We start from the raw sequence: 16,631 nt of genomic DNA on the forward strand, positions 1-16,631 counted from the left end.
CATCCATTAATCCATCGCCTTCTCCCCTCTCACCATCCCTGAAGTATAAGGAATCATAAACAACCTCAAACCATCCAATTGCCAAGGAGACCCCTGCCCAGCACCTATCATTCAGGAAGCTTTGCACCACCTTGCCCCATTCATCACATCTTTCATAAATGCCTCCTTCAAAATGGGTATATTCCCTGACAACCTCAAGGATGCGTGGTTAACCCCACTACTCAAAAAAAACCTTCACTTGACCCCAACATCCCAACTAACTTCAGACCCATCACCACGGTTCCGTTCCTGCTTAAGATTCTTGATCGCGCAGCTTACCTGCAGATCCAAGACTACCTCAAGTCTAACAAACTCCTGGGGCTAAGACAATCAGGCTTCCGCCCCAAACACGGCACCGAATCAGCTCTGATTGATCTGAAAACCCAGATGGAGACACTAAAAGACAACGGGAAGCTTGCTCTACTCCTTCTCCTCGACCTTTCTGCGGCATTTGATCTGGTCAACCACCAAATACTTTGCCAACATCTCAAATCCGCTGCCTACTTTTCTGACTCTGCTAATGCCGGATCCACTCATTCCTAAGCAACAGATCTATGCGGGTATTCTCACCCTCAGCATCGGCAGACCCCTCTCCCATTCTCTGCGGCGTCCCTCAAGGCTCTTGTGTATCGCCTACACTGTACAATGTATTCACCAAGCCCCTCTTCGATGTGCTTGACTATTTGGGTGTATCTTACACTAACTGCGCGGATGACACCCAGATACTCATTCCCATTGCTGGTGACTACACAGCCGACACCAAAGCCTTGAATGATGTCTATCTGGTCATCCAGGCCTGGATGGCTCAACATGAACTTTGCCTCAACGACGATAAGACGGAGCTCCTACTACTAGTATCCACTTATCGTCTTAACAAACTCAACCAAGCCTATAAGTCCTTCACTATTGACGGCAACGTCATCAAGGTCTCCAAAGACACCAAAACATTTATCTGGACTCCACCCTCTCCCTGAACAAACAAATGCTGTTAGGTCAGCCTCTGCCTACACATGTAAACTTATCACCACCTGCAGACCATTTCTGAACACTCACAAATGCACTACATTGGCTAGAACACTCATCATGTCCAAAATAGATTATTGTAGTGCCCTCTACCTAGGGACTAGCCAGTCTAACCTCAAACTGCAAACTATTCAAAATAATGCCATAAGGGCAGCTCTCAATATCCCCAGACGGTCCCATATCGCCACATTCAGATCTGACCTTCGCTGGCTCCCGGTAAAACCTAGAATTGCCTTGAAAACGCTAGCCTTGACCCACAAATGCCTGAACAACGGTGCCCCGCCTTAACCTCACATCACGTCTTGCACCTCATTCCTCCTCCCGTCCCACCAGATCAGCCCAAATTCACAGCCTAACTCTGCCTAGATTCAAACTCCAAAAAGCGGGTGGCGTGAGCTTCCCTGTCCTAGCTTCCGAACTGTGGAACACTCTGCCAACCCACATAAGAACTGAACCGTTGTTTCTAATGTTCAAGAACAATGCCAAAGCTTGGCTGTTCACCCAGAAAGCATAAGGTTCCCCACGCTAGCCGGTTCCTTACCTGTAATATATTTCATTTGTGTATATATGCCACACTATATCGTTCATAACTTGTATTCTGTATTTATGTATTACCTGTAAATCTCGCCCTCTGTGTGTAGATTGTTGTAACCTGTACTTAAGATTATGCGCCCGGTTGTCCATGGGCCTGGTGCGCTTTACAAATAAACCAAACTTCAAGACATTCAATATAGAGTGGGGAAGGTATGGTCCTTCTAAAAGTTTGTTAAAAATCTGAGGAATAGTGGTGTGAGCTAGAAAATGTGTATATCAGTGAACAGTATATGTTTTATGACCATACTCCGCTGTGTATCCTTCATGCTCTTAATTATTGACACATTCTCTTGAGGGATTACAAGTTTCCGAACACCGTCCAAGCTCGTACTCGGAAGATTACGTTTTTTCTCAATACCTCCCTGTGCTATCTTTGTCTTGATAGAACTCTGATTTGTAAGTCTGGAATGATAAGGATTCTAATTGGGCGTCGCACACCAGCGCAGAACTCTTGCCACTGGCCTAGGATGCAGCGCACAATTAAAACACTTTTACTTTATTTCCTAAGAATTCAAATTGAGCTGGCACCCAACCCGTCTCACACCCCATTTTACAAATGCTGCGAGCCACAATGGACCATGAACCAGGCTGCTGGGTGGTAATATAATATTTATTTTCAAATTAAATCACACATTTAATATTGGGCAGCAATAACCAATGGAACGATAATTACAAGGTACATTAATGAAATACGCTTAGTTGGACCTTCTAATATAACCTACACAAAGCACAACTGAATGAGAGCAATATTACATTTCGGGTAGATGGCACCCAGTTAAGATTTCCCCCTGCAATACTCCCTCAAACCACTATTAACTGGATTTGGTGTGGGTAGTGAAGGCAAGCGTCCCCAACCAGCACAATCCTCCCCGCAATGAGAGACAATAATGGACTCTCCCAGGATGGGAATAAGGCCAAGACGAAGTGCGGGTGAGCGTAAAAGGGAGTTTATCAATCAGAATAGGGCATGCAAAGAACTCTGCAAACTCCGAGAGCGCTCTGTCCGACAATAGCAAAGACCGGCGTATATATTTACAAAAAACGTCATCAGAACCTACATACTATAGGGGGCACAAGTTCAGTGGGATTGGGTGGCGACGACTAGCTATAGGTGCTTCTGTGATGTGGTTGGCCGCGGCTGGAGGACGTCACTGGTCAGTCTCGTGGGTTGGGCTGGGCCTGGCGGGTCAGCTGGGTTCATCCGGTCGGTGTCGTTGTGCCACTGTGGCCAGTGTCGGAGATGAATGCCTTTTCCTGACTTCTTTGCCCTAGGCCATGCATACCGCAGTCATTCAACCATTTGCAATATTATCTTCTTTAGTAAATCTTTCAATAGGTTATTCTACACGTTAATGCAACACAGGAGGAATGCACCTAGAGCGTGGTTTGATGGGGATTCATCAGTACATGGTTACCAGTGTCCTGTTGACCGGGTACCATAGGTCGTGGGGTTGGGTCTCGGGGCATGGGACAGGCGGTACATGTCATCATGTCTTGTTAGAAGTCATTATGGATGTGTTGCTGTAATGTTGCCATAATATTGGGTGTCCTAATTTTACAGGGGCCATTAACCTAAGATGAGCCTGTGGGTCGTGGGGCTTAAGAAAGGGCGCCTCTGGATTTGTGTTTTCAGGCTGAGGTTTACTGCTGGGTTGTAAATAATACAGGTGGCGGGCCGTGGCCTTGGGTGCTGCAGATGGAACTACAAATCTATGAAGCGGCTCCAGCCGAGTTGGGGGAGGTGGAGCAGCGTGGCACAGGCCTCTGCTTTCTCGTCTGGCAGGCTTCGCTGGGAGGGAGGGGCAATGGCCTTGCATATGCTCACAAAGGTATCTTCCTCGTGTGTTGCCGATTTTAGGTGAAAGTAGCATAAACATTCAAATAATCTACAATACTAATTGGGTTATTCCAAAGCTCACGTTTTAACATTGCTAATGCCTCTCATATATTCAATCCGAGCACATTACTTGTACACTATGTTTTAACAACTACAACATTTTGTTATATGCTTATACATTCGTAGTAAGTGAGGTAGTAGTAAGGTTGGTGGAGCGCATAGAAACGGCTTGCCACTACAACTGACAGCAGTGTCACATAATGGGCTTGGACATACACACATGAAGGGTGCATTTTTATGCACCATTTACACGAGCCCTCAATATGGTTGCATTTGTCTTTCTTTGCACTCTAGCAGCATTAGTTCGGTTATGGCGCGGGACCGTGGGGTGTAATCTTTTCAATGATACGCATAACAAATAACCTCCCCCTCTCCCCTCCCCCGGGACGCTTTTACTATTTGTACATAACTGCAGTGATGTGGGTGCTTCATTCCTAATGCCATATGAGCACACATTCTGCCATATTTATACATTTTATAGGTTTTTTAGTCAAAAAGGTTGTGGAGAGAATGCTTCCATCGCAGGTAGTTTTGTCATTAGTGTTTGGGAACTTTTGCTTTTATCACAGGACCATTTTACAGTTCTCTTTCCACCCAGGCTCTGCTGGCCGGGTCATGCTGGGAGCAGTGATTCACTGCGGAAGGTGAAATGTTACAGTGTTGGTATCTTACACTAGCTCATGTCCGTCTTGTTCGTGGGAACGGGCTCACAGCGGATCTGCCAGGGAGCTGCGGCCACAGGGATAATTGAAACTCTCCAAAGGTGGGGGCCGCGCTGCGGTGCGCCGGGCTCACACCATCTTCGTTAGACAAAATGGTTTCCGGGGCCTAGCTAAATTCAGCAGGTTTGGTTAATGTCTTCTGCAGGTGAGCCATCCACCACCTGGGCCCTGGTGGTAAGGAGGGGACCCCTGACAAGCCATGGCCCTCACCGGGGGAGGGGATGTAGGCGAGGGGGGGGTCTTTTGGACCAATCCTCCCCTACAGTAGCAAGGAGTAGCAACGAGTCGGGTATACTAGGCAACAAACAGAAGTGAAATCTGACCCCCCCCCCCGTCCCCCCACAAAATGAGAGGCAAAATTGGATTTAAAACCCTTTGCAATTGAACAAAAAAGCACTTGGAATTAGTAAAGATTTGGTTTACATGTGTGGTTCAATGAATGAGGTAAATATGAATTATAGCATTATCCGGGATGTAAAAACACTAGCAAACTACAAGCAATGTCCTAACAACGGGCATACAATTCAGAAAATCAACTTGAAAGTGAAAAACACAGTGCAGCCAAATAACACGCGTAGAAATTGCCTTTGCTAATTTACACAGGGCAAAATGACAAAACGGTTGAAATAGATAGAATCCGAATGCGGTTTTTATGCTGAGTGACAGATGCACATCACATGGATAACATGAAAGTTAAAGAGTGACTCTAAATTAATGACAGGATGAGATTCTCGATGGCAAAGGAAATTCGGTTTTATAAATGAAAGCAGTGGACAAGGAAAATCGGCTTGGAAAGGAAAAGACCAGTTTCACTTAAACTAGATTTTAGTGGCTAGAAAAGAGAAACGCCACCCGTGAATAGAAAGGTTAAGCTGCAGTTTCAACCCCTTCACGCTGTGTGCCTCTTTTAGGGAGAATTAATTTATTTAATAAAAATAGTACTAAGGACTTAAACCAGGACAGAATTGAGTGGAAGAAAGGCACTAACACTTGGAGATCAAGGACAGGATGCACTGAGGATTTTGCCAATTTTAAGGATTTCTGCTAAGGCAGTTATGGGATTTCAATGGGATCAGACCTAATACAAGATAACAGAGCAAAGGGTGCAGTTTGTGGTTGTTGGGGAAGGGAAATACTCGTAAAAATCACTTGAATGGGATATTTTGGACAGCGAGGCAATATCTGGTCACTGGTCACAGCGGCGGGCTCTCCTAGAAGAAAACAGCTGGGCAAGGACTGGTCACGGCACAGCGGCACCTCAGCTGGATAAAGCAGGTATCTGGGGCGAGCAGGTAGTGCTGGATAATCCCAACAAGGATTCAGCCACCTTTCCCCTTTGTCCCGGAGTTATTGGGATTTTTACTGGGGTTTTTCTGGATCAATAGTCCTGCCTGGGTAGGGTCATCTATGCTCTGGCCTGGCAGTGGAATCCGGAATCTTGTAGAGTGAATATGGAATATCCAGATGCGCAGGAGCTGGAAAATTCAGGAGAGTGTATCCTTTGTCTCTGGGAGCCACTACCTTTTTTATAAGGCGGATGACATCCTAGGATTTACTATGAGGGCAGACCTTTGGTTTGACATGCGTATAACAACTGGATTGGTCAGGGTTTACTGTTACTGCCTTCCTGTCAGCCAGTTGGACTTCAGGGACATGACATGCGTTTTACGGGGTGTGCTTACAAGCTCCATTGCCCTCCCACAGTTCTTTTAGCCAAAATCAGTTATGACATAAATTGCACATTTTTATAGTTATAGCACTTTTGAAAATCACGTAAGCAGATTCCAGATTTTACACTGAACATGTCATTCCAATTCCCACATGGTACGATATCGTTTTGATGTTCTAATAATCCTTTGCCATTTCTAGTGGGAACCACTTCAGCTAAAATTCTACAATTTTAGATGTGTACCTATTATCACAAAGCATGTTTGCATTAAATTTCACAGTTAACAATGTATTTTTTTCCCATGATTTACATTTTTCCGACTGTTTTGCGTCCCCCACATGCTAGGGAAAGCTACGTCTTGTTTTAATGCCACCAAAACTACATTTAAACTGTTGTATTACTGTGTCTTCTGGTTGCAGAAATAAGTCTTAAAGTTTATAAATTCAGAACAGTCTTTTACCTCAAATGGGCCAGCATTGTCTTCCAACTAAGGCCATACTTCCCAACCCCCAGCTAAATGTCAGGCTTTAGCCAGCCTGAATCCAGTGTTGCTCTGGAGTTGCCTTTGAAGCTCCTCAGCTTGTGTTGAGGGGAGGTGCTGCTAAAATGTCACACCGGTGTGTCCGGGAAATCCATTGTACCAGGCTGGAGCACTGCCACAGAGTCTGACGAGGGTGCAAGATTCACCACCCTTTCCTATTCATATGCCCCGGGGACTGGTCCACTTGAAGGGAGGCAGACCCTGTTCCCAGGAAGCAAAGTCCTTTGAATCCAGGCCTGGAAAAAACCTGTTCTGTGGCTTCAGCAAAATAAAACAAAAATATATTTTTCTTTCCTGAACCAGAAAGCAAAATTGTTGGCATTAGATATCCTACATATGTTTGAAAACCCACCCCCTCACCTTTCTATGCAAGGACAGCGCCTTAATTCAACAATTTACTTTTAAACATTCCTTTTTTGTAAAAAGCACCATTTTACACCTGGTTAATTTTCCTTTGTCACTTCACAATGCGGTTTTCTCTTACATCTAGATTCTAAACATTATTTGTAGCCCTAGTCAGTTTCTCATACACAGAAATCTGTTCAAGGCAAGGATCCACTGAAACTGACATAAGCACAGAGAGATGGAGCTTCCTGTGAAGAGTTTAGCTATGATATTTTGTTGCAAAAAGTCCCGCATTTTTCCATACAGCTTGGAGTGAAGTTCTTTGTTATTTCACAGATCTTGCATGGCACAGCCTGTTATTCAGTGAGAAATGCCCCCTTTTGTTGGAGCACAACCTAAATATGGATGGACATAGCTGGTTCTCACTGGACCAGAACCATGTACTGTTGAAACGGTGGAAAAGAGCATTAGGGCGCAGTCATTTTAAATGCAAAATATGTCCTTGTTCAATGGGAAATTTTGAGCTAGCAGCGCTGCTTTTCAATTCTTTTCTTTGGTGCACATAAGAAAAACACTGGCAGCCTTTCTCGGGGTTTTCCATCTCGCCCCATATGTGCTTGCCAAAGACAGCGCAGCCATTATTTCGGTGACTGCACAATGTAGTATTGGTGCAATGCAATGGTGCTCAACAGATCCAGCGTAGCCGTTCTGCTGGTACTGCTAATAAATGCAGTTTGGTGATGTAGGGGAGTTCTGCTGGGCAGATAAATGTACCCCACAGGAAGAAGTTTGTAAACTTGTTAGTCCATCCTCCTCTGATATTCTATCCTTTTACCCTTGACAGCATGCCACTTCTGTTGGTTCTGTAGCTTGTACAGTAACATACTACCTGCACTGTTCCCTTTCTCATGATATCTTAGTTTAACACATTTCAATTTTCATTCAGTTTCATGGACTAGGAATGCTCCAAATTGGGACCTCTGCACTGCTTGACATTTCGTTTATTAGTGATGCACTCCTCTGCCTCGATTTGTTTATGCATACCCTTATTATCCTTCCTTAAGTTGGTCTCCTTTCTCTTCCATTTCCTCTCTCCTTTATTATGAAGCACTTCCAAAGTAGTTGCCTTAAACCCCTCTCACAGTGTAGGTGTAGTAAACCTCCCCATTGTTGTTGAGGTCAAAATCTTTGTTCATCTTCTCCCCTATGGCTTCATAGTTGGCAGTCTTTTTAAATAGTCATTACATAGCCATCTTCCTTGTTTATTACTGGCCCTGAAAACATCTAAAGTTGTGATCCGACCAAGGCGTGGACAAAATGTATCAACCCTCTTATGTCCTGGTAATCAGTTGTCTGTCAGCCAGCTCCAAGACAATACAGGCAAAAAGGCCCTGTACATGAGCGTGCAACCTATAAGCATTTTCTTTCGCCTATAATTTACCCTGCAATCCGAGACTCAGTCCACTATATGAGACTTCAGTAGTGCTGAGGAAGCAGCAGCAGCAGCGAGAAGTAGTAGTAATGTGATGAGGGAGTGTTAATATTGAAGGGTGGAGGCAAGGCAGAGGAGCAGTGAGAGACATCTAAGAAGCATGGAGTAGAGGGATTGGTGGTGGGTGAAGTTGGAAAGTAGAGAATAGTATGGGTGAACCCTTAAAGAGCAAAAGGGAGAGGTGTATTTATACATGATCAGTCTATTAAGTCCCTGAGGGAGGATAGAGAAGGCTATTGCCTTTAGGCGATCTCAACCATTTATGATATGATATATATGAAATGATATGGCATTTATAATGCGCCTATACACAAGTGACTAGAACTTTGACAGTACAGGTCAATCTTCTGTATAATATTACTCTGGGGGATAGGGACACCTGGACCTGGGGAGGATTGCTGCTTTCTAGATGAGAGGTTGAGGGATAACCTTAGGGCCCTGGGAAATCACTCAATAAAAATCCTTCAACCATCTCTGATACTCGGAGTATTCTTTGAGCTATCTCTGACAACTAACTTTGAGAACTGCCTCTTTTTGGAAAAGTTTACAATGTTAATTTCTAATTATCACTGCCACTATATATTTGACTCCTAATAGGAAAGGTGCACTTCTGTTACTGAGCAAAGCACATCATCAAAACTTAGAATAACTATATAAATTATATATCATTATTTTGTGATGCAATATTATAATTCCAAGATGGACAGTTTGGTACACTCCTGTTGTTCTCTTCATAATACCCCTAACAGAAATGGAATGGGGACAGATGGCTCCAAAGAGGGATCCCGGCTGCTTTGCATTAAATCAAAGAGCACTTTGCGAAGATAAGAAGGACCACATATGTTTATATTTGACAAATATGTGTTTTATGAGGGTTGTATGCTTAAAACACATAAAGCGCACTGTGCCTGGTGCGCCAATCATTTTTCACAACCCTCACTGTAACATTACAATTTTTGTAATATTGAACCATATATACTGATTGGACAGCATTTGTATTGGGATTTGAGGAGAAATTATCTGCAAAGTCAGTCACTTCACTCGGGGGCCGGAGGAGTTAAAGATCATATTTGCTTTCCTCTCAGATTTTTATCCAGGTCTCGGGTAAAGATTTCTGTGCCCGTGCTGAGTTCCCAAATGTTCAGACGTCCTAAGAGAATTACACATCTAAGATACAGATGCATGTGTTGAAATACTTTCCCTTAACCATCACCTTCCCTTTCTTCAGGTGCCAGAAATGGAAGAAAATGGCTGCGACGAATCCATGTTTATTTGTAAGTATTCTAGATAGGATTGGGGGAGCTTGTTTGAACTTTGCAAGTGTTGTCAGTGTTTTGTAAGTAGACTAGAAAATGTTGCTTTATATAGTTTATGGTATATGTGCAAAAATAGCAAATGTGAAAATTGTGCTACTTCTAAGGTGAATTGATGTTAAGTTTCGAAACACTTAAAAGTGCATCAGATATTATTTTTGACATAAGGTGTTGTTCGCTAGGCTAGTCGCTAAGATGTGCAGTGCTTAAAGTATAATATTTCCTGCGTTTTCCCGTTTAAACAAAGAACGTTTATTTCAGAGTTATGATTGTAGAGTGTGAATAATTGCAGAATAGACAATTGGTGCAGAACCCACGGGCGGCATAGGTATAGAAATGTGTGTGTGTATGCGTGTGTGTATGCGTGTGTGCATGCATGCGTGTGTGCATGCGTGTATGCGCATGGGTGCGTTGGACCAGATGGCAAGGCTTGACTTGGATGCATGGAGGTAGGTGTACAGTGGACTGGCTTTCTATCGTACATAGGGCAGGTCAGAAGAAGAAATATAATGTATTCTGCAACAGCCAGTCCAGCTAAGTGAAACAATGCTACATTTAACTTCTCTTCATTACGTAGTGAGTACTTTGTAATACAACTAAGAAAATGAAGATACATTGAACATTTACAATAATCACATATGTGTTGTACACGAATGAAGGCTAGAACACTTCTTGCCTTTTTATAATAAATGAAAACTCAAATTCATCCAAGTTAAATAGTTTCAGAATCTCACCGTAATTCTCAATGAATGGGCACACATCTTCACACTTTAAGTAACAGACATCTGTTGTGTTTGAGGCATGCAGGGATCTACAGCCTCAAAGTTTGATTTCTGATTATTGGGGACCTCATCTGGCCCATACTAATTGAAAGTGTTGGCATTAGGCTGATCTCCTCAACTTCCTCTCTACTTCCAACCAAAACCATTCTCAACAGAAAAACCATCATACTTTGCAACTCCCAACATACAACAGACTTTCTTTACAACATTATCAAATATGTGTAAAACCTTGAGAGGTTTGCTGCATTTTGAGATACATTGATCATCTTCAGTTGTATTGGTCCATTTAATCACATGCATGATGGCTGAGGTTTTCCAAAAGAAGTGAAAGCTTTTGCATGCTTGAACATTGCCCTCTCTAAATGAGCAGGCACACTAGATGCCATATCAGACACTAGTTCTTGAATATGTGAGGAGTCGCAGGGTGTTGTCACTTCTCGCCAAGGGGGAGCCCTTTTCATGAGGCTAGGGAGGTGCAGCCACTACCCAATAGTCCCCCTAGCAGTGGTTTAATGCAGGAGGAACTTGTACAGAGGGAGTCCCACTGTGGGGACGATGACAATCGCCTGTTGTACAGCCCATTGAATGTTGTCCCTCCCCACTGTTGAGAAACATGTAATTGAGAGTAAACCTATGTATTGTTGTAACACAGGGCATAAAGCCAAAAGTGCTAGGACGAAGGAAAGCACAGGGCACGTGAAGGTCATTGACAGTGTTAGTACTGGTATGAGGAGGCATGAGGATTACGTTACCAACAGAAACAAAGGACTTGTACAATCCCCCAGGGTGGGACAGGCAACATTGTAGAAGTATGGATGATGGCCTGACAAACCCAGCCAGGAGAGGCAACGGATACGGAAATCAGCAGGAGTTTCAAAACGCTGTGGGCAGACCAGAGCCGTAGGCGAGCAGAGAATGCCGGCGAGGCGCAGAAAGAGTTCTCTGTGGGTTCATCTGATGTGGACCCAAATGCGAAGCAGACGAGGAGAGCCATGCAGCATACCAGCGAGCGGAGTCGCAGCAATGCTATCTGAGTGAAGCCCAGTGCATCTGCTAGAAGAACCCCAGTCCCAGGAAGTGCCAGTGAAATGCCAAAATTCAAGAAGGTGGCGGGGTGGGGACTCTAACGCATGTATGCCCAGCATCTGAGGAGAGCTTCCTCGTTGCAGTAGACAGCAATAAACCCACTGACTCTCAGAGACAGGTCGGAGACCCTAACCAGTGCAAACCCAGCATCAAAGTAGAGATTCCTCGTCACAGTGTAGACGTAATCCCACAAACCACTACAGACAGGCCGGAGACCCTAACCAGTACAAAGCCAGCATCAAAGTAGAGATTCCTCGTCGCAGTGGAGACAACAATAAGCCCACTGATCACCAGAGAAGGGTCTGGGACCCCAACAAACGGCAACTGAGCAAGCAAGGAGAACTTCATCATTGCAGTGGTGGCATTAAGCCTAGTGATCAACCAAGAAGTATTTGGAACTTTGCTAACACCAAAACAGACTGGCAAAGTGTACATCAAACCTTAAGTTTGTGAGAGAGAACTTTTTAGACACCAGGAGCAGGGAGTCATTCTCCTGGGGAAGGGGCTAAAATTCTTGGAACATATATTCTAGAGATGCCAGGGTAAGGGAATCCTTTGCCCTGGCCTTGTTGTGAACTGTGCCAAGCAATGCCAGGAGACATGAGTTATTCTTCTGGTCCCGAACTGGGAGTTGTGTTAGAGCCGCCAGGGGAATGGAGTCATTCCCCCTGGTTGTATTGGAAACTTTATAGATCTACACCAGAAGGCGGGAGCCATTCTCCTGGATGTGGAATTGTATAAGGGCTGTGGGAAACCCACAAGCCAGGGGAATGGGGCCATTCCCCCTGGTATTCTTGTTGCAAGAGAACATTCTTTTAAGCACTATCCGAGTATTAGGAGATGGGAGACATTCTTTTTTTTAATAAACACTTTTTATTGATTTTATTTCAACAACCAACACAAACTAAACTTAGTGTACATAATGACATCTGAATATACATCACTTTATCTGTGTCCACTGTTTCACCCGGTCCCCCCCCCCTTTCCGAGCCTACTTTCCCAATATTTGTTATCCGTATAGCGGTAGGGATTCCTCTTCGGAATGTTCTGTTGGGTTCCGATCACTTGCTTCACCATACGTGGGCCCAAATAATTCCGCTATTAGTTGTTTCCAAGCTATCAAGGTTCCAGCCTCCCACCTCCCCACCCCTCCCGATATTGCTTGCTTCCTGCTATACTGCGGTTTCTGCCTCGGCCCATTTCTTCAGATCTTTCCACCACAATCCTATTCTTGGTCTATGACATGCTTTCCACCCCATGGCAATTCTTCTCTTTGCTAGCACATATGCCAGGTCTTTCAGTTTACTCACTCACATGCTTAAGTTTACGAGGTCTGGGGAATCCTCCTATCAAGCAAGCCAAGGTCTGGGGAATCCTCCTATCAAGCAAGCCCACACTGTGTCCACCACCATGTTGATCCCCTTTTCTTCCATTCTATGTGCTATTTTCCCCCCAAAATCTCTCTATTATTGGGCATGACCAGAACATGTGTACCATTCCGGCCTTTTCTTGGTCACATTTGGGGCATGATTGTTGTCCTGCATTCTTGAATTTGGCTATCCTTTGGGGTGTCAAATATGCTCTGTGGGTTACATATAATTGTATCCGTTACAATCTAGCATTTCTTGACACTTTTTTATGGTATCCTTGGGCTCGCTCCCACATCCCATCACTCATTTGGGTACCCACTTCCTCTTCCCATTCCCGTCTGAGCTGCGTCACCTCCATCCCCACTTTGGTCATCATCAGCTCAGATATTCTGGATATTTCGTGTCCCCCTCTGCTATGTTGTATATTATATCTATAGTGGCGTCCGGTTCATCTGCTAGTACTACTTCGGACCATGTCTCTTTAATGCGCTGCACCACTCTATGGTATGTAATATACTGCCCCACATGCAACCACGTTTCTTCTGCCAACCCCTCAAAGTCCTTTATACCCCACTCTTGCCATATGTCACCCATTGTTGCTATCCCTGCCAGCTCCCAGTGCTTCCTGATCGTTAATCTTAGTTGCCTTTCTTTCCCCGCCAAAGCCACTAATGGAAACTGCTGGGAACATGGGGATGGATTCCCCATTATCTGACACTCTGCGCCATACCTCCCACCCAAGCATCATCTTTGGACGACCTTCCATGTCCGATCTGGGCAACCACATCACTTCTTTATGGAAGAAAGGGGCACAGTCCAGGCGGAACAGCCTAGATTCCCAAGTTGGCTCCTCCAGAGAGCCATTTAGCTACATATTGAGGTTGACTTGCTATATGGTAGATCTCGTAATTTGATGCCCCTTTTCTCATGTGAGTTTTGTAATTTCCAAAGGGCCACTCTGTTTCTTGTCCCATGCCAGAGGAATTCCCTGCATATGCTATTTATCCTAACAAAGAATCGTCTAGGTATCCAATATGGGATGTTCCCAAAGTAATGTAACAGTCTTGGCAGGACCACCATTTTCAGCATTGCCCTCCGCCCCATCATCGCCAAGGGGACCTTCACCCAGAACTTCATACTGTTTTCAATCTTCTTAATAGCTTCCTCAGTGTTACAATTATGCTGTGCCTCCACCGTGTGATATATATCTATCCCAAGATATCTAAACGTGTTAACCTCCCATGGTATCTGCAGGATCAGTAGTTCGTCTAACGGGATCCCTTTTTACCTGTCCAGTGGAAATACACAAGATTTTTTGGGGTTCACAGCTATGCCTGAAAGCCTTGCAAATCGCTCCAGGACGTACTGGAGGTTTTCTTCTGGGTAACATAGGTATAACAACATATCATCTGCGTACAAAGAAATTAAGTGTGGTTCCCCCTTTATGGTAATACCTATTGTGTCATACTGCTGTCTTAGGTATATCGCTCTAAGGCCAAAATGTACAACATAGGGGACCACGGGCATCCCTGCCTAGTACCTCTACAAAGTTGCCACCTCTCTGATATTACCGCCCCTGTCTTTACTCTGGCCAGCGGCTCGCTATATAATAGTTTGGCCCATCTGAGGTACCCCGGTCCTATTCCGTAACTGCTCAGGCCCGCAATCAGCACTGGCCATTTGACCGAGTCGAAGGCCTTTATTGCATCCAGTGAAACTATTGCCCTCTCCTCCTCCTCATTTGCATGTTCAATGACACGGTGGAGGCACCTAAGGTTATTTGATATGTTCCTGTTGGGGACATAGCCTGTTTAGTCCGGGTGTATTCGTTTATTAATGACTCTTCTCATCCTGTTTGCCAGGACCGCTGTTAGTATTTTACTGTCTTGGATCAACATCGATAGGGGTCTGTAGGAGCCGCACTCACTACCTGGCTTATTAGGTTTGGGGAGTGGTATGATGATCGCCTCTCTTAGGGACTCTGGTAGTTTCCCAACTTCATATGCCTCATTCAACATCTCTAGGAGCAGGGGGAGTATCTCATTTTTGTACATCTTATAAAATTTGCTGGGAAGTCCGTCAGCCCCTGGGGTTTCTACTAGTGGGTAATTGCCTTACTACTTCTTCCAATTCCTCTAGAGTGATCGGTGCGTCTAGCTCATCTCGTTCTTCTGCACTAATCTGCGGCAACCCAATATCTTCAAATGTTTCCCTCATTCCCTTGTTGTCGTTGTCCTCTGCATCTCCGTACAGGATACGGTAATAGTTTGCGAATTCCTGGTTAACTCCTTCATGGGTGTCTACTATACTCCCATCTTCTTTTGCTATCATTCTAATTGCGTGTCTGGGAGTCTCACTTGTGTATAACCATGCCAAGACTCTCTCGGTTTATCCCCCCCCTGCATGCTGTCTCTCTATATATTTTTTTATAGTTGAGGTTGCACAACCTCTCCCAGAATCCCGCACATTTCTGTTGCAGCTTAAGTATTGCTTTGTTACTTTCCTTAGTATTACCTCCCCTTTTTAGTGCTGTCTCTAGCTCAGTTTCTAACTCCCGTAGTCCAACCAAAATCCCTCCTTGTAACCCCTTGGACTTGGCTATAGCTATCCCCCTCCCTACTAGTTTGAACGCTTCCCAGAGCATACCTGCTGTCTCCACACTGCCAGTATTTATCTCAAAATAGCTTATTATTTCCTCTCTCATGTCTTCCCTAAAAACCTCATCTTTTAGCGCTTCCGCTCGGAGGCGCTATGTCGGTATCTTAGCTCTCGGGGGGGTCTGTATTGACATGTTAGTATCAAAGGTGAATGGTCTGAGAGGACCCTCGCTTTGTATTCTGCTTGCGCTATTTCTATGATTTTTCCATGTGTGACAAACACATAGTCCAGTCTAGTGTGTATGTTCTGGGGGGCTGAATAGTGTGAATATTGCCTGTCTTGCAGATGATGGGAACTCCATGCATCCTCTAGCCCTAAATCTGTGGGTCTATCTATTTTGGCATCTGATCGGTCCATTTTCAGGTCTAGCACACAATTGAAGTCTCCTCCCCAGATCACCGTCCCCCCGAGGTTCACGCTTGCTATATAGAGTTCTAAAGTATGCCGCTGTGTCTTGGTTCGGGGCATATGTGTTAATAATACATACTTCTTTGTTCTCTACCAACCCCCTTATTATTACACTCTACAGTCGAGCCAGATGGGAGGATGGTAACAACTGGATATGAACATGCGGTGCCACCCAGTTGATCACCCCTCTAGCATAGGCTGCCCCCACTAATGTACCCCTCCACTTTCTTTGGACCACCTCCAGCTTTTCTTGCTTTAGATGAGCTTGTAGGAAGGCGAAGTCGATCTTCTGCCTGTGCAGGTACATCATAACCTTATTTCTTTTTAAATAGCTATTGAGTCCCCTGACATTCCCGGTGACTACTTTAAGGTCTCCCATGATGTGTTAGGTTCCTGTCCTCCCACACCCCCCCCCCAGTTACAGTTCAGATCTCGTCTTTTCAGGGTGTAGGCTCGTACCCCAACTTTCTCTCCAACTTTCCCCCCTCCCAAACTCCACCCAACTACCAACACCTCAACTTCCCCATCCCTCCCCTTCCCTCCCCCTCTCCCCTTCCCTCCCCACCCCAACTTCCACTGCAATCCCCTCCCCTTACTACCCTTTCCCCAACTGATTCCCAGCTCCATCCCTGGATCTCAGGCACCCCCGCATCTAGCCCTTTTCCAGCTGACGCCGTACTCGCGGCTCAGCA

General features: G+C 44.9%; 1 protein-coding gene across 4 annotated transcripts in view; it reads left to right on the top strand.

The window, feature by feature from the left end:
* Nucleotides 1-16,631, top strand: part of PRDM15 (PR/SET domain 15) — a 1,394,990-nt gene that overhangs the window by 85,740 nt on the left and 1,292,619 nt on the right. For all 4 annotated transcript variants that reach the window (XM_069636031.1, XM_069636033.1, XM_069636034.1 and 1 more), the window contains exon 2: nucleotides 9,551-9,596. In XM_069636031.1, the coding sequence (XP_069492132.1) occupies nucleotides 9,551-9,596 (46 nt within the window). The remainder of the gene's footprint in view (nucleotides 1-9,550; nucleotides 9,597-16,631) is intronic.

Source organism: Ambystoma mexicanum, chromosome 7p, assembly GCF_040938575.1.
Source record: "Ambystoma mexicanum isolate Mex_15411 chromosome 7p, UKY_AmexF1_1, whole genome shotgun sequence".
NCBI classification, from domain to species: Eukaryota; Metazoa; Chordata; class Amphibia; order Caudata; family Ambystomatidae; genus Ambystoma; species Ambystoma mexicanum.